At 41.0% G+C, this 21,516-nt stretch overlaps 3 protein-coding genes across 5 annotated transcripts; all 3 read left to right on the top strand.

Annotated features, from left to right (window-relative positions):
• The first annotated feature begins 345 nt into the window (after positions 1 to 345).
• On the top strand, positions 346 to 3,580 carry LOC146687032 (tripartite motif-containing protein 16-like). Its single transcript, XM_085437950.1, has one exon. The coding sequence runs from the start codon at positions 1,020 to 1,022 to the stop codon at positions 2,694 to 2,696; it is 1,677 nt and encodes a 558-aa protein (XP_085294076.1). The 5' UTR covers positions 346 to 1,019; the 3' UTR covers positions 2,697 to 3,580.
• A 69-nt stretch (positions 3,581 to 3,649) lies between these two features.
• LOC146687033 (uncharacterized) lies at positions 3,650 to 13,684 on the top strand. The gene is made up of 3 exons (XM_085438013.1): positions 3,650 to 4,449; positions 5,480 to 5,741; positions 12,178 to 13,684. The coding sequence occupies exons 2-3, from the start codon at positions 5,492 to 5,494 to the stop codon at positions 13,104 to 13,106; spliced, it is 1,179 nt and encodes a 392-aa protein (XP_085294139.1). The 5' UTR covers positions 3,650 to 4,449; positions 5,480 to 5,491; the 3' UTR covers positions 13,107 to 13,684.
• Positions 13,685 to 15,472: 1,788 nt separating this feature from the next.
• LOC146687034 (uncharacterized) lies at positions 15,473 to 20,469 on the top strand. 3 transcript variants are annotated; one of them, XM_085437930.1, is made up of 4 exons: positions 15,473 to 16,048; positions 16,135 to 16,252; positions 16,384 to 16,421; positions 17,021 to 17,423. In XM_085437930.1, exons 1-4 carry the CDS (start codon positions 15,947 to 15,949, stop codon positions 17,057 to 17,059), a joined length of 297 nt encoding a protein of 98 aa, XP_085294056.1. In that variant the 5' UTR covers positions 15,473 to 15,946; the 3' UTR covers positions 17,060 to 17,423. The 3 variants fall into 3 exon arrangements, with proteins under 3 accessions (XP_085294056.1, XP_085294055.1, XP_085294054.1); XM_085437928.1 differs by having other exon boundaries at positions 15,985 to 16,048; positions 17,021 to 20,469; XM_085437929.1 differs by having other exon boundaries at positions 16,384 to 17,423.
• The last annotated feature ends 1,047 nt before the right edge of the window (positions 20,470 to 21,516 follow it).

The raw sequence follows: 21,516 nt of genomic DNA on the forward strand, positions 1-21,516 counted from the left end.
AATTAATTAATTAAATGTGTGTTGGCCCTGCGACAGACTGGCGACCTGTCCAGGGTGTACCCCGCCTCTCGCCCTATGACAGCTGGGATAGGCTCCAGCGCCCCCCGCGACCCTGAAAAGGATAAGCGGAAGCGAATGGATGGATGGATGGATGGAATAATTAATTAAAATGTGAAATACATAAATAATTAATTAAACGTGTCAATAATTAATTAATTACATGTGTCATAACTATTTATTTAATTAATTAATTCCAATTTTAATTAATTATTGCCACATTTAATTCATTATTTAATGGTGTATTTAATTAATTCATTATGGCAGTCCTGGCGCTCCATAGGCACCAGCGCCAGAGGTGAGGTTGAATACAAAGACTGTCCTCTGGACACCGTATAACATGCCCGATCCCAAGGCCCTATATGTATGTGTTATGAGAGTGTGAGTAATGTGGATGTCTAGGTTGTGGAATAAAATCAGTCTGCTGATAAAACAGTGAGCACAGTGAGAAGATCTTCACTGAGCTGATCCATCTCATCTCATAAAATTGAGGCACAGGTGACCAGGAGGGGACAGAGGGGGAACGACCTTTTATTGCTTTTTTCTACAACAATTTCTTAGTTCAGCTGCAGTATTTGATATCCTGTAATGACTAAAATGATAATTTAAACTAATTTACATAAAAAGATTGTCTTTTAAATGTTACGTTTATTTAACAACTTTAAAGGCTGAGCAGTGCTATTTTTAAATGAAAAACTCACAGGCTCACATGTTCCAGGATTGAATTAGTGTCTGATAACCCTCCCTCTTCCTGCTCTCTAACTCAGCACCTCCTCTCTGTCCACATGTTCCCTTGTTCCCTCCCCTTCTGATCTGCAGTTTGAAGATGGGTGCAACCAACATGTGGTGACGTATAAGAGCTGACAGATCCCATTCGCTACAGAAACCTATGTTGTTTAGATCAGAGCAGTTTCAGTTCTGAGGAAGTGAAACTCACACAGTCACTGACACTGTTGGGTGAAATGGCGCAGAAAAGTGTTCAGCTGGACCGAGAAACCTTCTCTTGTTCGATCTGTTTGGATCTACTGAAGAATCCGGTGGCTCTTCCCTGTGGACACAGCTACTGCATGAAGTGTATTGAAAGCTTCTGGGATGAAGAGGAAAAGAAGAAAATCTACAGCTGCCCTCAGTGCAGACAGACTTTCACAGCGAGGCCTGTCCTGGTGAAAAACACCATGTTAGCAGTTTTAGTGGAGGAGCTGAAGAAGACTGGACTCCAAGCTGCTCCTGCTGATCACTGCTATGCTGGACCTGAAGATGTGGCCTGTGATGTCTGCACTGGAAGAAAAATCAAAGCAATGAAGTCCTGTTTGATGTGTTTGGTCTCTTACTGTGAGAAACACCTTCAGCCTCATTATGATGTGGCTCCATTAAAGAAACACAAGCTGGTGGAGCCCTCCAAGAAGCTCCAGGAGAACATCTGCTCTCGTCATGATGAGGTGATGAAGATGTTCTGCCGTACTGATCAGCAGAGTATCTGTTATCTCTGCTCTGTGGATGAACATAAAGGCCACGACACAGTCTCAGCTGCAGCAGAAAGGACTGAGAGGCAGAGAGAGCTGGAGGTGAGTCGACAAAACATCCAGCAGAGAATCCAGGACAGAGAGAAAGATGTGAAGCTGCTTCAACAGGAGGTGGAGGCCATCAATCAGTCTGCTGATCAAACAGTGGAGCACAGTGAGAAGATCTTCACTGAGCTGATCCATCTCATCCAGAAAAGAAGCTCTGATGTGAAGCAGCAGATCAGATCCCAGCAGGAAACTGAAGTGAGTCGAGTCAAAGAGCTTCAGGAGAAGCTGGAGCAGGAGATCACTGAGCTGAAGAGGAAAGATGCTGAGCTGAAGCAGCTCTCACACACAGAGGATCACATCCAGTTTCTACACAACTACCCCTCACTGTCAGCACTCAGTGAGTCTACAGACTCATCCAGCATCAATATCCGTCCTCTGAGCTACTTTGAGGATGTGACAGCAGCTGTGTCAGAGGTCAGAGATAAACTACAGGACATTCTGAGAGAGGAACGGACAAACATCTCACTGACAGTCACTGAAGTGGATGTTTTACTGTCAGATCCACAACCAGAGCCAAAGACCAGAGCTGGATTCTTAAAATATTCATGTGAAATCACACTGGACCCAAACACAGCAAACAAACAGCTGTTATTATCAGAGGGGAACAGAAAAGCAACATTAATGAAACAACAACAGTCTTATTCTGATCATCCAGACAGATTTACTGACCTGTGGCAGGTCCTGAGTAGAGAGAGTCTGACTGGACGTTGTTACTGGGAGGTGGAGTGGAGAGGGATAGTTTATGTAGCAGTCGCATACAAGAATATCAGCAGAAAAGGAGGGGGTTATGAATGTGCCTTTGGATGGAATGACAAATCTTGGTCATTAGATTGTTACAACAACAGTTTTACATTTCGGTACAACAACATTGAAACTCCTGTCTCAGGTCCTCGTTCCTCCAGAGTAGGAGTGTACCTGGATCACAGAGCAGGTATTTTGTCCTTCTACAGCGTCTCTGAAACCATGACTCTCCTCCACAGAGTCCAGACCACATTCACTCAGCCGCTCTATGCTGGACTGATGCTTTACTGTTATGGAGACACTGCTGAGTTGATTAAAGTGAAATAGACTGAAGTCTTTCATATTGTTGTAAGTTTAAATCTGTATTTTAGTTCCCTTTTAGTTTCTCTCCATCATTATTGTGGTATTTATGTGCTGCACATAAATCAGATGTCAGTCAAACATTATGGGCAGTACCTCGACATCTTCAACATGTTGTCTTGATGTTTTTACGTTTTATAGGTGGAGCTCTTTCCTGTGTCTGTTCAGCCATGGAGACTATCAATGCTTATGGATATTTTTATTTGAAAAATTTCTCCACATGACAACATAAACTTCTCTATCTTCTAAATGTTTACTGAATATTTTTCTTAGGTATTTGTATGTTGTTGTTTCTCTTCACTGATCTTAACAGAGAAGTCTACAGACCTTCCTTTATCACACAGATTTTATTCTCATTTGTACATTTATAAAGAAAACAATTAATTACAGAGCAATAAGAAATTTTAAGAAAGTGCACTATATCATAATTTATAGTAAAGTGTATTAAAGCATCGTTAGTTAGTCACTTATTTAGTTTGGAGCTGTATCATCTGACACTGTAGAAACATTTCCTCCAGCTTCAGCACAGAATGTTAAAAACAGAACTATTAATGAGAACAAACAGTAGGAACACAGTATCAGCAAACATCATGGCTTAAAATGGAGAGTAAAAATCTAAAAAGAAATAAACAAATTAGTAAAAAGGATTTCCTGTTGACATGTTATTGGTCCTATCTTGTCTGCAGCACCTCCAGGATGCTTCTTATATGTTTCTGGTTATTTTTGCACCAATTTTAGTTTTTGTCAGTAGGAGGTTCAAGTTCAACTCAGTGTGTTTGTTTGTTTTTTTCAAACTGATGCCTGACCTTGAACACCAAACATCTGTCAATAAAGCAATGATATAAAATGCTTATATTAGTACTGAAAAACTGCATATCCACTTTACAAATATAAATAATGATATAAATCCACAGCTGAACTGGAGGAGCAGCTGATCTAGTTCACTCATGTGTTTCTGGACTAAGAGTTGGAGCAAATACCTTATGATTCAGTGATGTTTGTTTTTGTTCAATATTTTGTAGATCCAAGAGTGAGTTTGACTCATGATGATGATGTTCCGAATTAAACAAAGTTGGTCACAAATTCTTCAAAGCTGTTTATTAAGAATATATTCACTTGGACTCATGAGACAGGCTTGTGATCCAAGGGAGCCATCAACTGGACAATTACTGACATGACAACAAAAAAGCTAAGTACAGAGGGGGGAACAGAGGTGAAAATACTTGCTTTAAAGGATTGTAATGTTTCCTTTTAAAATAAGTCTCTAAGGTCAGACAAAGGGACAGAAACTCATAGCTTTCTACCAGCCCAATGACAAAACTATAAGTTGTTTTTTAACATCTACTTTTTCATCTATTTGGCAGTCACAGTGAAAAGTATAAACATTGGCACGCTTTGTCTTGTGATTCTGCTGTTCGTAAAAAATGACCATGCGCAAAGTACCAGACTTTAAGGCTTTGACTTGATGCCAATGGCCTGAGGAGGACAGTATTACCCTTGGACATGTGTAGTCTGCCGTCTACTCAATAGAAGAAGAAGAAGCGCGGAAATGGCACAACTGTCTTCAGTTTCTGGGAGAGTTTAACAATGAGAGACTGATGATGCAGAAGAAATCTCCGTGGTTAAAAACATTAAAAACAGTCGTCCAGGATGATGAGATCCGCCACTGGCTCAGACTGCTGTATATCAGCCGGAGACCCGAGATGAAGTCACGCAGCAGGTATGTAAAACTGTGATGTTCTCAATGAACTAACACAGGAACGATCTGAGCTCAGTCTGTAAGCTAACAGGCTAAAATCAGAGAGCAGCTAATCAAACAAGTGCGTCCGTTTTTTTTAAAGGTCAACTTTTAACAATAGACTTTCATGAGACACATCAAAACCAAACAGGGAGGGAAAGCTTCGGTTTTCTGCACTGTGCCACAGTTCGCTGTCTGCTTCGGTTCACGACGCCTCACTCCGGGGCTACAGACAGTTCTCTGCCGCCTGTGGTGCTCCTCACCTCCGTCTGCACCCACAGACTTCCCGAGGTGGAGGCAGGCCGGCAGGGACTTTGAGAGATGGGCTTTACTTTTAAAAATAGCCCTTAATCAGGGTCTAACTCACTAAAAGATGGCCACATGTCTCTCTCCAACTTAATCTCTTTCTTTTAAGTAATTGTTTTTCATTGAAATGAAATTAATTGTTCAATAAAATGATTACATTTATAATTTAATTAAAGTTAAATGAATCAAGGTGATTTTGACTTTGCTAGTTAACAGGAAGAGAAACAAACTTACACAGGATAAAATGAAATTTGGAGCCAGCAGAAAAAGTCAGATCACAGACAAACAGAAACATTCCTCTTTGGCTAAAATAAAATGCAGATTATTGCTCATCTGCAGTTTTAATCATGGTGAATAATTTATGATTCAGCCAAGTAAGATTCTTCTGTGTGGAGGTTTTTCCCCTGTCAAAAGGCATTGACCATTACCTTCATCTAAACATGGAATTTAAGTCATGTAGTTGCCGTTGTTTGTTTTTAAAGAGGTCATAATATTTTTGTGATGGTAGAAATTTATCTTCAAAGTAATAGTTATAAAGTGAATTAATAAGACTTTCCAACAAAGAGAGGGAGTCACATGGTGCTTCTGAAACATTTGTACAAACCTCTCTCACATATGTGAGCAACATGCTCACAGTGTACAGCCCTGCTGACTGAGGCTGCACCTTTACCTGTCTAATCTTTTTCTTTTTACTTTGTTCCTCAAGTCCCACATCAACATGAAGTGTAAGGAGGAGGAAGATCTGGCTGGCCAGCAGGTCTGGAAGCAGGAGAGGAACTTCAATCTGGACCAGGAGGACACAGATCCCCCACAGATCAAAGAGGAACAGGAGGAACTCTGCATCAGTCAAGAGGGAGAACAGCTTGTAGTGAAACACGAGGATGAAGGCATCGTCGTCTGGAGCGGGGAAGAGCGGCTCAGACAGCTGCATAACATCTGGAAACCTGAGAAAGATTTACAGACCAGCGGTAAAACTGTAATCGCTTTTCTGAAGTGTTAACATTAATATTAAACCTACAGTTTGTATCAGTCAGATCTATTTAAGGGAGATTGGTTATGGCGTCCACCTGAGTGGCAGTGAGACTTCGAGCTCCGACCTCAACGTCCTTTGCCTACGCCCAACAGCGGTTAAAATCCAATCTTTTAGCGGCTGCCTCACCGACTTAAGCTTCTGTTCTGATCTAAACAACCAAGATGCCGACCAAACATAGGTCCAAGCCTAAAACAGCCGGAAAGGATGGATCAGACGATGACCCTAACAACGAACCTGAAACCGAGAAAATGGAAGGCGCTAGTGCTAGTGCTCAACAGACCGAGGCGAGTGTTTTGGCCGCAATTCAGTCGTTGAAAGTACATTTCACTGCTCAACTGCAAGAAGTTAAAATATCAAACCAAGAAATAAAAGAGGCGATTGGAGTGTTTTCGGAGAGGCTCACCTCCGCAGAAACTCGCATCAGTAAAGTTGAAGACGACGTCTCTTCCCTCGTAAGTAAAGAGACTTCCCTTCATAAGAAAATTCAGGAACTACAGTTAAAGGTGGACGACCTCGAAAATAGAAGCCGGAGATCTAATCTGAGACTCGTCGGATTGACTGAGAATACTGAACAAGGAGAAATTACAATATTCTTGCAAACTTTCTTAATTGATGTTTTGGGACGAGACGCGCTCCCATCCCCACCTATCATTGAACGAGCACACAGACTACAAGGGCGAAATACTCCAAATGGCCCACCCCGTGTGATCATCATGTAATTTTTGAATTATCAAGACAAGATGAGGGTGATGAGAGCGGCACGTCTGAAGGGAAAAATAACGCACAACGGACATCACATTATGTTTTTTCCTGATCTGTCAACGGAAGTCCAGAAACAACGGAAACAATACAACCAGGTAAAACAACAACTCCGTGAAATGCATATAAACTTCGGACTGATCTTTCCAGCAAAAATGAGGATTCTCCACCATGACAACAGGCTCCTCTTCCACACACCAGCGGAGGTGGAAGATTTCATGCGAAAAGTCCGGCAACCAAACGAGGGATAAACTTCACGCCCACTCAGAAACGCTACATCAAATATATGCAACTCTGATGAACAACTCCAAACCGGACATATAACGGCTGCTGGTGTACAGGTATGATATAGATGGCCTTAGGTATGCTATGTCTAAATCTTTTCATTCAGTTACATTTGTATGGCCACTTCTTTAGTTAATACGGTCGGACCTAAGTTTGTAACTTCAATCATGAGGACGCTCTATCAGCTCCTTCACACGGATCTGATGCATAACCAATCCGCTATGACTTTGGGGGGGAAGGTTTTGAGATCTACACCGATGGAAGATCTCTGGGTTGTTTTTTTTTTTTTTCTTTTGTTTTCTGGTTTATAAGAGATTGTTTTTAAAGTGCAGTGCTCTTGAAATAACAACTTGTGAGTCTCGACAGGAGAGACGAGATGTAGTCAAACCCAGATTACTAAAGGTACAAACTGTATGAGTAGTTATTCAAATATTGATCTAATTTCCTGGAATGTAAGAGGCCTTAGAAAATATATTAAACTGAAAAGAGTAATGGATAGAATAAAACAATATCACCCAAAGATAGTCTTCATTCAAGAAACACACTTACTCGTGAATGAAACTGACCGGATAAGGAGGAGATGGCCAGGTCAGGTTTTCTTTAGCCACTTCTCAACACATGCTAGAGGAGTGGCAACACTCATTCATAAATCAGTACCCATGTGTATTAAAAAAAAACATATTGGACCCCGCAGGGAGATTCATTATTCTACAATGCTCCGTGCTGAATCAAGATTTAATATTAGTTAATGTATATGGCCCCAATATTGACGACTCCAACTTTTATAATAATCTATTTCTCTCTATTACAGACCTTCACGGTGAGATAATTGTTGGGGGGGACTTTAATTGTACCCTAGAGCCCAGGCTTGATAGATCATCAGGCTTAGACTCTTCCCATCCAAAATCTAGACAAGTCATACAACACTTTATGTTTGAATTGAATCTTAAAGATATATGGAGATTAAAAAATCCAACAGGGAGAGAATATTCTTGCTACTCAGCCAGTCATAATAGCCGCAGTCGCATAGATTATTTTCTTATCTCAAACTTTCTTATCTCCAGAATTAACAGCTGCTCATATAAAAGTGTGCTTATATCTGACCACTCAATAACCACGCTTAACTTCTCAGTCACAGCAGCTTTTAGACGTAACCCTATTTGGCGTTTAAGACCACACTGGCTGCACAATCAAAAATATTTGGAATATGTAGGCAAAAATATTGATGACTATTTCTACTTCAACAAATCCGAAACTACAGCCTCAGTAAGATGGGAAGCTTTTAAGGTCTTTATTCGTGGACAGATGATAGGCTACACCAAAAACAAAGCAAATAAAAACTATACTGAGATGTTGGACCTCGAAGGTCAAATAAAAGAAGTGGAACTTGAGATAAACCTGAATGACTCTAAAGAAAACCAACAAAAACTTTTAAGATTAAGAGCAAAATACGATAAATTAACTACTGAGAAAGCCTCAGCCGGACTATTTAGACTGAGACAGACCTACTATGACCAAGGGGAAAAGGCAGGAAAACTTTTGGCATGGCGTATAAAAACGCTACTGAACGAACAAACAATAAATGAAATTAGAACTGCAGACGAAAATATCACAGATCCTCATAGAATAAGTGAACTCTTTGAACACTACTATTCACAACTATATACTTCAACAGGAGATACGACTCGAGAATCACTAGAATCCTTCTTTGACTCAATAAGTACCCCTTTACTTTCTGAAGAAGCCCGATGCGAATTAGACTCTCAGTTATCGATGAATGAACTCTCCAATGCAATCGATAAATTAAAAATGGGAAAAACTCCCGGCCCAGATGGAATTCCACTAGACCTTTTCAAAATATTTAAAGATAAATTAATATTCCCTCTGTACGACATGCTGGTGGAAAGCTATGATTCAAAAGAGCTTCCCCCCTCCTTGCGAAATGCACTTATAACGGTATTCCCTAAGCCTGGGAAACCGCCTACAAAATGTGAATCTTATAGACCAATTTCACTAATAAACTCTGATGCCAAGATAATAAGCAAAGTACTGGCAAACAGACTTGAACGGTACCTTCATCTTCTTGTTGATAATGACCAAAATGGGTTTGTAAAAGGCCGACAAACGCAGCATGGGATTCGCAGAGTACTGAATGTACTTTACACAAACTCAGAACAACTAGACATGGCTCTGCTTTCCTTAGACGCAGAAAAAGCTTTCGATAGGGTCGAACATAATTATCTCTATAAGGTACTATCTCAATTCGGCTTTGGCAATTACTTCATGACCTGGGTTAAAATATTATATAATAAACCTATAGCCTCAGTTAGAACCAACAATATTATATCTAGACCATTCTATCTAGGTAGAGGTACACGTCAAGGCTGTCCCCTCTCACCTCTTCTTTTCGTCCTAGCAATAGAACCACTGGCTATTGCGATAAGGAACAACCAAAACATCTCTGGCATTAGAACAAATAATATTGAGTCTAAAATTGGATTATTTGCAGATGATATTATTTTAATGCTGTCTAAATTAAAGAGTTCAATTCCTCAGCTACTTAAAACAATTAACTTCTTTGGCAATATCTCCGGTTATAAAATTAATGAATCCAAATCGGCCATCCTCTTTTTTAATCATTCTGAAAGAACTAAACCACCTATTCAAACAACGTTTCAAATTGCCAGAGACAGTCTCACTTATCTAGGTATAAAAATCACTCAAAAAATTAACGCAAATTATTCTCCTACTATCAACTCTGTTGTTGGCTTAATCAATAGATGGTCTATGCTACCAATCTCGATGATTGGACGTGTAAATATTCTCAAAATGAACATCCTTCCAAAATTTCTATATCTCTTCCGAGTCATTCCTCTCAACCCTCCAGATGACTTCTTCACAAAGACAAAAACAATATTCAGTAAATTCATTTGGAATAACAGACGAGCTAGACTGCGTCTTTCGCTACTATATCTTCCGTATGACAGAGGAGGTCTCTGTGTTCCAAACCTCAAATGGTACTACTGGGCTGCCCAACTCTCTGCGGCCTCATGCTGGTTCTCAACAACTACCCTACCCTGGGTAAATTTAGAAAGGTCAAGTACTACCCCCTTACCACTCAGCACTTATCTGTACTCTGCAAAATATAAAGATCTGATGAAAGATACATCAAACCTCTTTGTTAAAAATACTATTCGTGTGCGATTCGAGGCACTCGAGTTTAAAAATGAAATGCCAGCACTATCCCAATTCTCACCTATCTGGGGCAATAAGGCCTTTAAACCCGGTTGGAAAGATTTGGGCTTTAAAATATGGGCCGACAGAGGCCTGTGCAAAGTTGCAGATCTATTTGACAAGGACACCTTAATATGTTTCAATGGCTTGACTCAGAAATTTGACATTCCAACCAAACATTTCTTTAAATTTCTTCAAATCAGAAGCTTCATTTCAAAAACTCAAAAATCTCTAACACCGCCCACCCTAAACTCATTAGAGGATATAGCAATAAACCATCAGCTGAAGAAGGGTTTAATTTCTCGCTTCTACAATAACCTTAGAGACGGCTCTCAAATATCCTCAGAAAAAGAAAGACGCGCATGGTGTCAAGACTTAGAGTGTAGTATAACTACAGAGGAATGGCAAAAAGCTTGCTTGAAAGCTCAAACACAATCTATAAACACTCAATTTAAACTAATCCAGTACAAATGGTTAATGAGAACATATATTACCCCAACATTATTAAATAAATTTGACCCCAAAACTCCGGACATATGTGTTAAATGTGGGGAAAAAGGCACACTGATGCACTGCCTATGGGAATGCTCAGAAATTCAAAAGTTTTGGAAGGAAGTTTTAGAAATAATTGCACATATTACAAGTGTCAAATTGGATCCATGTCCTAAATTATGCATCCTAGGAATTTTCCCCGCTGAAATCCAGCTGAGCAAAGCTAACCAAAAAACCACAACCTTCTGCCTGCTACAGGCGAAATACAGTATAGCCAAATCATGGAGATCCACTAGTAGACCACACGTGAGAATTTGGTTATCGACATTGTCAAAAACCCTTGCTCTGGAGAAACTTACGTCTATGATAAAGGGTAAACATGCTTCCTTCAAAAAAATGTGGGGAAATTTTTTGTTATTTTTGGAAGGTGAGGAAATGATCGATAATGTACAGAAATGATTCTATCTATTTAACCTGTATGGAGAAGTAACGTCACAGCTGCTAAAGAAAACCTGGGGAACCTGCGATTGCTGGTCTGCTAAATAGAAGGACAGGAGAAGGGACGTGAAATTAAATGGATTGGAAACGGAAGAGGACGCAGCTTATCATTGCAACCACTAATCTGGATGCCTCTCTAACTAACATGATATCCTTGGATTAAACTTCAGCCCGAAACCCTGGAATGTTATACTTGCTTGATTTTTTTTCTCTCTGGAGCACTATCTGTAAACCTTTGCTTCAGGGTCTTTTTTTTTCTTTTGTTGTTGGGGGGTTATTTTGGGTTGCATATATTTTTCTGAAATAATATATGAATGATTTTCATGGGAGAGTATATATAATATATCTCTGTGTCCTCCTAACATTAATCATTTACGATGTACATAAATCATTATTATATACTCAGTTTTTTGGTTTTTTTTGGTTGATGGAAAAGTAATAAAGAATAAAATTTTTAAAAAAGTCAGATCTATTTAATGTGTATTCGTGAAAACATGACAGGGAGTTTTAAATGGACTGGTTCTTATATAGCGCTTTTCTACTCAATCTTGAGCACTCAAAGCGCTTTACAAAACTTGTGCATTCACCCACTCACTCCCATTCGCACAAGCACATTTTTCTTAGTGCTTTCTACCAACATTCAGACACACATTCCACAGATCAAAGAGCAACTTGAGGCAACTTGGAGTTAGTATCTTGCCCAAGGATATTTGAAATGCAGACTAGGTGAAGCCGGGAATCGAACCGATCAGTAGATGATCTGCTCTACCGCCTGAGCTACAGCCACCCCCAATAGTGAAGATTATTTTGAAAAATATCAAGATGTAGATCAGTTTCGAGATCAACTCCAAAATAGATCATCAGTCAGTCAGTAATAAGTGAGTTCTTTTTTGTTTGAAAGGTTTTTTTTACTCTTAATGTTGCTGAAAAATGTCAGAACTCAAGTTCTCATTTGCATCAGAGTGCACAAATAACTTCATTTTTACACACTTTTAATTTCACCTGCAAATGTGAGCAACATGCCCTCATTACAGACTTTAACTAAAACTTTATCTTCTCAGAAGTGTTTTTCTATAATTACATTTTTTTTATTGTTCGTTTAGACCTCCACCAGCAAACTGCCTGTAAGGAGGAGGAGTTTGTCGCCAATCAGCAGGAGAGGAACTCAAGTCTGGACCAGGAGGACCCAGATCCTCCACAGATTAAAGAGGAACAGGAGGAACTCTGCACCAGTCAGGAGCTGGAGGAGATTGTACTGAAGCAGGAGATCAATAGTTTTATGGTGACTTCTAGTTTTGAGGAAAGTGACCTCAGTGAATCAGAACCAAACGATGACCAGCTCCTTGCTCTTAACTTTCCTGAACCAGAGCTTGAGGAACAGGAAGAAAACCAGCATGTGGACTCGGGATCAACTAGAAATGCGGAGCTGAAGAAAAGGAGACGTCACAAAAACCGAACAGATAAGTCTCGGAGTGAAACTGATACAAGTAAAAAATCTGTAAGCTGTGACACTTGTGGAAAAACTTTTCAGTGTAAATCCAACCTGACGAGACACATGAGAGTTCACACAAGTGAGAAGCCACATTCTTGTAGCACCTGTGGGAAAAGATTCATTTGGAAATCAGGATTGGAAACTCACGTAAGGATCCACACAGGCGAGAAGCCATATTTTTGCATCACCTGTGGGAAAAGATTTAATAAGAAATCCGGATTTGAAAGTCACGTGAGAATCCACACAGGCGAGAAGCCGTATTTCTGTAGCACATGTGGGAAAAGATTTGGTAAGAAATCAGGACTAGAAACTCATTTGAGAATCCACACCGGTGAGAAAGCGTATTCTTGCAACGTCTGTAGGAAAGAGTTTAGAGACTTGTCGACTATGAAAAGTCACAGAAGGATCCACACAGGTGAGAAACCATATATTTGTAGCTCCTGTGGGGAAAGATTCAGTTGGAAATCAGGACTGAATTTTCATCTAAGGATCCACCTGAGTGACAAACCAAATCACTGCAGCACCCGAGGTAGAAAATGACCTCATGCTCCAAGTCACGGTACATTTCCTGTCCACAGCAGTGAAGGGCACTCTATGTTGTTTGTTCCAGCCCTGACTTTATGTTTCTCTAAGCTTGATATTTTTTTATTGGTCTTTAAAGGTGACACAAATATTTATTGAACATGGATGCTCTTTTAATATTTACCACAGAAACTTGTATTTCTTCTTCAGTATAGAAGAAAACAAACATGAAAATGAGTTTTTCATCACTTGTTCCTTGTAACAACCATGATGTGATTCCTTTTTATCAGCCAATAAATAAGTTTTGATACACAGGACTAAAGATTTTAAAAAAGTTCAAGACAAGTATACAATTTTTATTTAAATATGTTTTCTTTGTGATTTATGTTAATGAAGGTTATACTTCAGTATGGCTTTGACCTGGTTGTCCTGGTTATTCTTAGCAACATGTTGCAAGATTTGATTAAAAATATTTGTGACTTATTTTGTGTATTGTGTAATCCCTGCTAAATAAAAGCAGTTAAATGTGCTATATTGGCTCATGATAAGTGTTTATATCATTTTGCCTAAATGCAAGTAAACTCAATGTTTGCCAACTCTGTGTGTGCAGTTTGCTTCATAAGTACAGTAACAGAACTTGAACTACATGGAGCCTATTTTGATTACATCATTACAGATGTAGATATTATTCATAGTTCATATTTCACAGTGTGCTGCAATCTTCTCCACAGACCTGCATTGCTCTCTGTTCAGACCCGTCATCTTCAAGATGTCCACTAGATGTCGTCAGAGTTCCCCCACTTTCCTCATCTATTGTGTTGCCATTACGTGAGCCTGCTTAAAACCTACAGTCCTTTACATATGGGTTCATTCAGGGTCATGTTTAGTGGGCAGGTTTAGTGCGATGAAGGAAACTCGTTTTCTTTAACTTTACCTCTGAGTAAGTAACTGGAGTAACAGACTCACTGATTCCTCCCCACCTGCTGGACATGAACCAGCTGACTGACACTTGTTTTCATTTTCTCATTCATAAAGTTGCTACCAGTTCAATTCATTTATATTTATATAGTGCCAAAAAAAAACAACAGTTGCCTCAAGGTGCTTTATATTGTAAGGTAAAGAATGTAAAAACCTCCACAATTGAACAAGCTGAAAAGAGCAAATGCTTGGCAGCAGTGGCAGAAACAGGCTGTCTGTCGTAATCACTGTAAAACACTAATCACTGGTCAGTCATTTGTTGTGTTGCAATCGGTTACACTGAGGGAAAAAATTTCACAACTGGATCTCGGAGATAATGTGAATATTTGTGAAAATATGTGAAGATGAGGCTGAAATAACTCTGAGACTCTAAAACATGATGAAATGCTTACATATTGAAATGTGTGTAGTAACATGACCTACAGCTTGTTTAAGAACTCGTGATTTTTTTCCCCTGTTGGCATAAGGTGAAATCCTGCATAAAGGAGGTGACCTTTGCTCCCTGACTCAGACGTGATAAACATGACCCAAATCATTCACGTTGGTGCCAAATAATGTTTTGTTAAAGTTTAACAAGCTTTCCCAGCCTGAAACTGCCAGACAAACAAATCACCTGTTGGAGATGCTGGTTTAGCTCCCTGGGTAAAGTGGGTGACCCAGATGCTAAAGCCCAGCTATGACTCCTGCCTGAGGACTTTTAGTCTTGGTTTGCATCCAACCTTTCTGCCACAATAGTTCAATTTTCTTAATAAAACACCAAATTACAACAAGTTACCTCAAGGCAGTTTATATTGAAGGCACTTTATTCGAAGGTAAAGATCCGACAATAATACAGAGAAACAACAGGTAGAAGCAATGGAAGATTGAAAATAACGGTTGTCATTACTTTTCATTCAGTCATAAGATACAGAAACACCATCTGTTGTGTGTAAAGATGAACAGTAGGGGTAGGGTGATTTTCACCAGATCAAAGCCATGGATTCACAATTATGGTTTGGTGCTGTTGAGTACCTGGATAGAAAATGCACATGTGGAATGGTAGAAAGTGTTCAGCATGCTTTGATGATCTGCTTCAACTATGCTGGGGTGAGCATTACAGACTGCTTCTTAAATTTAATAACCAAATTGCATCAATGGGGAACTATAAATTCTACATTTGGATTTCTGATTATTATTTCTGGCTGATTTTCATTAGATCGACCTGAGTAGGGCAGCGACAGATGTGTGCGGTCCAGAAGTAGAAGAAGAAGAAAGAGGAGAGCAGAAATGATGACATTCTAGGCTCGCTTTTCACCTTTGATGTACTCTTAGCTGGAAGACTTTGGTTTGGTGATGTGTTAGAGATAATTTAGTGGTTGAAGCTATTGTGGACTGACCAGATCTGCCATCAGCTCAGAGTGCTGGATATCACCGCAAACCTGAGACAAAGTCATACAGAACAGGTGTGTAAAACTGTGATGGTCACTGTGATGGGTGCATGCAACCACACAACTGAGACACTTAGTAATATTCATTTGGTCTTTTGTCTTATGTTTACGTTATGCTTTAAAGTTTCTGTGATCATAAGTTAACTAATTTGACGTTTTGAGGTTACCTGTAGTGATGTGACGTTCTGTATCGAGGCTTCGGAGCGTGTGTCGGGTAATTGAGGGGGCGTTTCCGCGATGCGCGTATCGAGGCTTGCTTCATTTATGGGAGGAGCTGAAAATGATGACGTCCGAAGCCTCGCTGCCCGGCTGTACCACGTGACTGGTTCATGAAGTGGTTCGAACTTTGCCGCGAGATATGACAGCGATATAAAGCCCTCAGACTTCATTCAAAATGTAGGTGTTTGATGGAGAGTTGCGGTTAGTGAGAGTTTGGAGACAGTTTGGAGGTTTATGAGAGTGAGGAGAGAAAGTCAGGAGAGAATGGAGCCAGCTAAGAAGAGGAGGATGTCCTCCCCTGTGTGGGAACATTGTGATTTTATTCCTCCCAACAAGGTATGTAAATTTCTACAGAAGATGTATTTTCATAATACTGATGCTGCAATACAATTTATGTTAAGCTGTCTTGACTTTTGTACAAGGTGAAGTGTTTGCTATGTGCCAGGGAGCTGGGATATAACAACAACACCTCATCCATGCTTAGGCACTATAGAGCTTTGCATGAGAATAAGGGGAACACCGATTGTGGAGCAAGACCAGGTGAGCCATCAAATGCAATGATAATATAGCATGCAGTAATGTTACTAAATGATATAACAATATTATACAACTGTAATAAGTTACATGTGTGATATTTATATTTGTGCTTTATCTTTATTGTCTTTCCTCAGGAGAACAATCTCAAATAGATGAAGACCTGGTCAGCATGGTGATTGAGGACTCCCAGCCAGTTAGCATTGTGGAGGACAAAGGATTCAAAAGATTTGTTAAATCATTAAATCCTAGCTATGTTCTCCCCACTAAAAAGGCCATAAAAGCAGTGAAAATTTAGTTTTTACAGAATAAAATGTGAACAGGCAGGACTGTGTAGCTGTCCATACCTCAACGTTACAACCGCACAACCACTGTCCACACCCCAACCACACCTCACCTCACAGTAAATGATCATTTGCATTTTAAGCATTTCCAAATAATCATTTCCCATACTGCCAGTATAAATATACACAGTATACTGCCATCACTACAATATACATGTTTTACACACTCCTTTTGTTGTTGACATTTACAGGCTGTGTGCAAAAGGCCACACTCTTCAAATTCATGCCAGCTATTATTTTTACGTCCAGTAGGTGTCCTGCTAGAGCAAATGAAGCTTCAAGAAGCTTTGCGCTGGGGTGAACCAATTGGATGAAAAGCTTCAGTGCTTCACGAAGCTTCATCTGCCCATCACTAGCATAGACTTTGCTTTGCATTGTTTGTTATTTTATATAGGTATGTTATATTGATTATATTTCTGCTCTTTCTCAGTTACCTGACCTCCGCTCCAGTCCTTCCTGGTTTGGCTGAAAGAGGAGGCTGAGGGTGGAGCTGGTTTAAATGCAGAAGCCAATAAAGTGGACTGGACCATCTATTGTGATCATGCAGGGGGAATGGGGTTCTTCTTGAATGATGGTTATCTGTTATCCCTTTAGTTTTCACCTTTGGTTTATATAATGGTTTATTCATTTGCTATATAACTGGAGCTGTTTCTCATTTGGGCAGGTCAGTTTGAGTTATGTTTTTGTTAAGTGATTTTTGAGTAGCGGTCTGTTAAGGTAACCTCTTTTATGGGCCCACTTGGTTCTTACAAACTTTATTTTTTGTTATTTTGAATTTTTGTAATCATTTTGTCCTTTTTGGGGTATAATAAAACCCATTTTTTTGAAGATTACATTTGTGCCTGTGTGTTCCTGGCGGCTTGGATCATGACAATTGGTGGCAGCAGTGGGATTCAGCCAGTGTAAAAGAAAAAATACACACACAAAAAAGGCACAGGTTTTTTTTGTTTTTTTTTCTCTTTCCCCCCCACTCCTTATCAAACCATGCAGAGGAGCACGGAGTGCGAGAGCAGTCCGAGGAGATGTACCAAGCCAGCAAATGGGCTCAGAAGGACAAGTCGATGGAGAACAGGAGGAGAATGGAACTTCTGGAGGGGTAGACAGCACTGAGGGCCGAGGTAGGGAACCAACGATATCGGATCTGATCTCTCTTCTCCGTTCACATATGGGGCAGCAGGAGGCCAGAGAGGTTAAACAGAAGGAGGAAAGTGCAAAGCAAGAAGAACATTTTAAAGCACTTCAACACCAGTTTCAGTTGTTACAGGTAGAAGTACAAGCCCGCACTTCTCCAGTGCCTGAAGGTCAGGCAGCTGAATCACCTGATCCAGAATCTCTAGATGACGACATTGTTCCTCAAGCTGGTCCTAGTATATCAGCTACTGGTTTATCAGGTCAGTCCCATTTTCTGGAGCCTAAGTTGCAAAAACTTACCAACGAGGATGATATTGAACATTTTTTGATTACCTTCGAACGCATTGCACTGGCCTGTCGGTGGCGGAGACATGATTGGGTTTTTCACCTTGTACCGCTGCTTACGGGCAAAGCAAGAGGTGCATATGTACATATGGATGTTGATGATTCTTTGGATTATGATAAGGTTAAGGCAGCTATTCTTTATAAACATGATATCAATCCTGAGACCTATAGGCAGAGATTTCGATCTCTTGATGTAAACCCTGCAGAAAGCCCTAAAGAGTTGTATGCACGGCTGAAGGAGCTTTATGTAAAATGGGTCCACCCTGAAGATAAAACCGTTCAGGACATTGGGGAAATCATCATTCTTGAGCAATATTTACGAATGCTATCTCCTGAGTTGCAGGTGTGGATAAAAGAGCATAATCCACCCTCTGCTGCAGAGGCTGCAAAGCTGGCTGATGTTTTTGTGGCGGCACGGAAAAAGGGACAGCCTTGGAGCTTTATGACTTGGAAAACGAAGGACAGCCGGAAATCACTCCCGCAGAGACGAGCTGCCAATGTGAGTAGGGCTTCATATAGCCATTCACCCGATGGGTCTTTGAAGTCCCCGGCCAAAACCTTGGTATGCTATCTTTGTGGTATGGAAGGTCATACAAAGCCCATGTGCCCTGAAAACTCAGCTAAATTAACCCAAATGTGCTTTGTGCCCCGAAGCCATGATAACTCTGAGATAAAATTAGACAGAGGGTTAAAGATGACATCAGTTGAGATTAATGGTGATACATTAAAGGCACTAATTGATACAGGTAGTACACAGACTCTTGTACACAGACAGTTTGTCCCCTTAAATAGTATTAATATGACTGAAACGATTCCTGTTTGTTGTGTTCATGGAGATGAAAAGCCTTATCCAACAGCGGATCTATACATCAAGGTGCAAGGACAGGTTTATCTCCTGAATATTGGGGTTGCGGATAATTTGCCATTCCCTGTTATATTAGGCCGAGATCTACCTGTGCTGTTTGACCTTTTGGATTATAGCCACACATGCAATGTTGCAGTAACTAGGGCTCAAGCTAGGAAGCCAGCAGATGCCACTCAGACCCTTAGTGCTCTGCCATTTTATGAGGCAGAATTAGAGACGGCACCCGGGAAATTGCGCAAGTCCCGCAGGGAGAGGAGGCGAGAGAAGTTTCATCATACTATTGTGAAAGCATCTCCCGTCTGTGAACCTGAGATGCCTTTGGACTTTAAAGTCCCAGCTAATATCACTGAGATGCAACACAATGATCCAGTATTAGCACCCTTTTTTCAGAAAGCCAAAAAACAAGGACATGAGATGGAACCAGATATTAACAGCAGTGAGGAATTTTTTCTGAAAGATGGCATTCTTTATCGCCGGCAAAGATCACAGGTACAGCTGATGGTTCCTAGTGGAGTCAGGGAGGTGGTACTGAATTTGGGGCACTCTGTGCCGTGGGCAGGACATTTAGGGAAGCATAAAACCATGGCTCGCATTAGGAAGTATTTCCACTGGCCGGGCCTGCGTGCTGACGTGGCCCAATTTTGTAAAAGCTGCCCTCAGTGCCAAAAGACTTCCATCAAAACCCCCTCCAGGGCTCCACTTCAGCCTTTGCCAGTTATTAGCACCCCATTTGAACGGTTGGGGATGGATGTTGTCGGACCTGTTGAGAAAAGCAGGGCAGGGAACCGTTACATGCTGGTAATAACTGATTATGCCACAAAGTACCCTGAAGTTTTTCCTCTGAAATCTGTAAAGGCCAAGTCTGTGGCTTTTTGTCTGGTGCAATTTTTCTCAAGGGTGGGATTCCCTCGTGAGATCCTGACAGACCGTGGGACTAATTTTATGTCAACTTTATTAAAGCAGGTCCACCAGCTTCTTGGCATCAAAGGGCTAAGGACTACTCCATACCATCCTCAAACGGATGGCCTGACGGAGCGCTTTAACCAGACCCTGAAGCAGATGTTGCGCAAGTTTGTGAATGACACTGGTACTGACTGGGATCAGTGGCTGCCTTATCTGCTCTTTGCGTATAGAGAAGTACCCCAAGCTTCTACTGGCTTCTCACCTTTTGAACTGTTATATGGTCACGAAGTAAGGGGGCCCCTCTCTTTGCTGAAAGAAATGTGGGAGGGTGACCGAAGTGGGGCAGGGGCTACTAATGTCATCTCATATGTTATACAGATGAGGGAGCGACTTGAGAAGATGACTGAGCTAGCCCAAGCTCATATGGGAGCTGCCCAGCAACATCAGAAGGTCTGGTATGATCGGTCAGCTCGGGAGAGGTCATTTGAACCTGGACAAAAGGTACTTGTACTCCTTCCGAGTGATGACCGTAAGCTGTTAGCTAAATGGCAGGGACCTTTTCAGATTCAGCAGAAACCACCTATCGGCTGGCAACTCCGGGTCACTCTCGCTCCAGTAGAGTTTTGCATGTAAATCTCCTGAAGGAGTGGGTGGAGAGGCCAAAGAGAGCAGAAGTTCTTTTGATAAGGGAGATTCATGAGGAGGAAGAGGTAGAGGAGCAGTATCTTCCTTCAGGGGTGCTCCAGCAGGTGGACCTTAATCACCTTTCAGAAGAAAAACAGCTTCAGGTGAAAGAGTTATGCAGCTCTGGGGTGTTTCAGGAGAATCCTGGGGGGACGGATGTTATTGAACATGACATTATATTAAAGGATGGAGCGTCTGTGAGACGTATGAGTTATAGGATTCCAGAGCGGCTGTTAACATCTTTGAGGAAGGAGGTGGATTTAATGTTGTCTCTAGGGATCATTGAACCATCTAAGAGCGAGTGGTGCAACCCAGTGGTTTTGGTCCCAAAGAAGGATAGTAGCCTGCGGTTTTGTATTGATTTCAAGTACTTGAATGCCATCTCAAAGTTCGATTCATACCCTACACCTAGGGTTGATGATCTGATTGAGCGACTTGGGAAAGCCCAGTACCTGACGACTCTAGATCTCTGCAAAGGCTATTGGCAGGTGCCACTTACTCAGCGCTCAAGGGAACTGACTGCCTTCCGGACACCATGGGGGCTATTCCAATTCACAGTCCTGCCTTTTGGTTTGCATGGAGCCCCTGCAACCTTTCAGAGGCTGATGGTTCGGGTACTGTGTGGTTTGTCAGAGTTCGCGGCAGCATATCTGGACGATATTGTGATTTACAGCCAAACCTGGGAGGAGCACCTCAAACATCTAGAAAAGGTACTAGAGCGTCTCAGAGAAGCTGGGCTGACTGCTAATTCGGCAAAATGTGTTTTTGCCAAGGCTGAAACTGAATACCTGGGATTTGTCATAGGTAATGGGGTGATAAAACCACAAGTGAGCAAAATCAGCGCCATTGAATCCTGCAGTTTGCTACAGACAAGGAAACAACTTAGATCATTTCTTGGCATGGCAGGGTTCTACCACAGATTTATCCCTCATTTCTCTGCCAGGGCGTCTCCCCTCACTGATCTAACAGGTTCTAGGTGCCCTAACCAGATTCAGTGG

This window comes from Copadichromis virginalis, linkage group LG18 (assembly GCF_057382275.1).
Source record: "Copadichromis virginalis isolate Kocher_CV1m ecotype Utaka linkage group LG18, C_Virginalis_male_GT1.1, whole genome shotgun sequence".
Lineage (NCBI taxonomy): Eukaryota > Metazoa > Chordata > Actinopteri > Cichliformes > Cichlidae > Copadichromis > Copadichromis virginalis.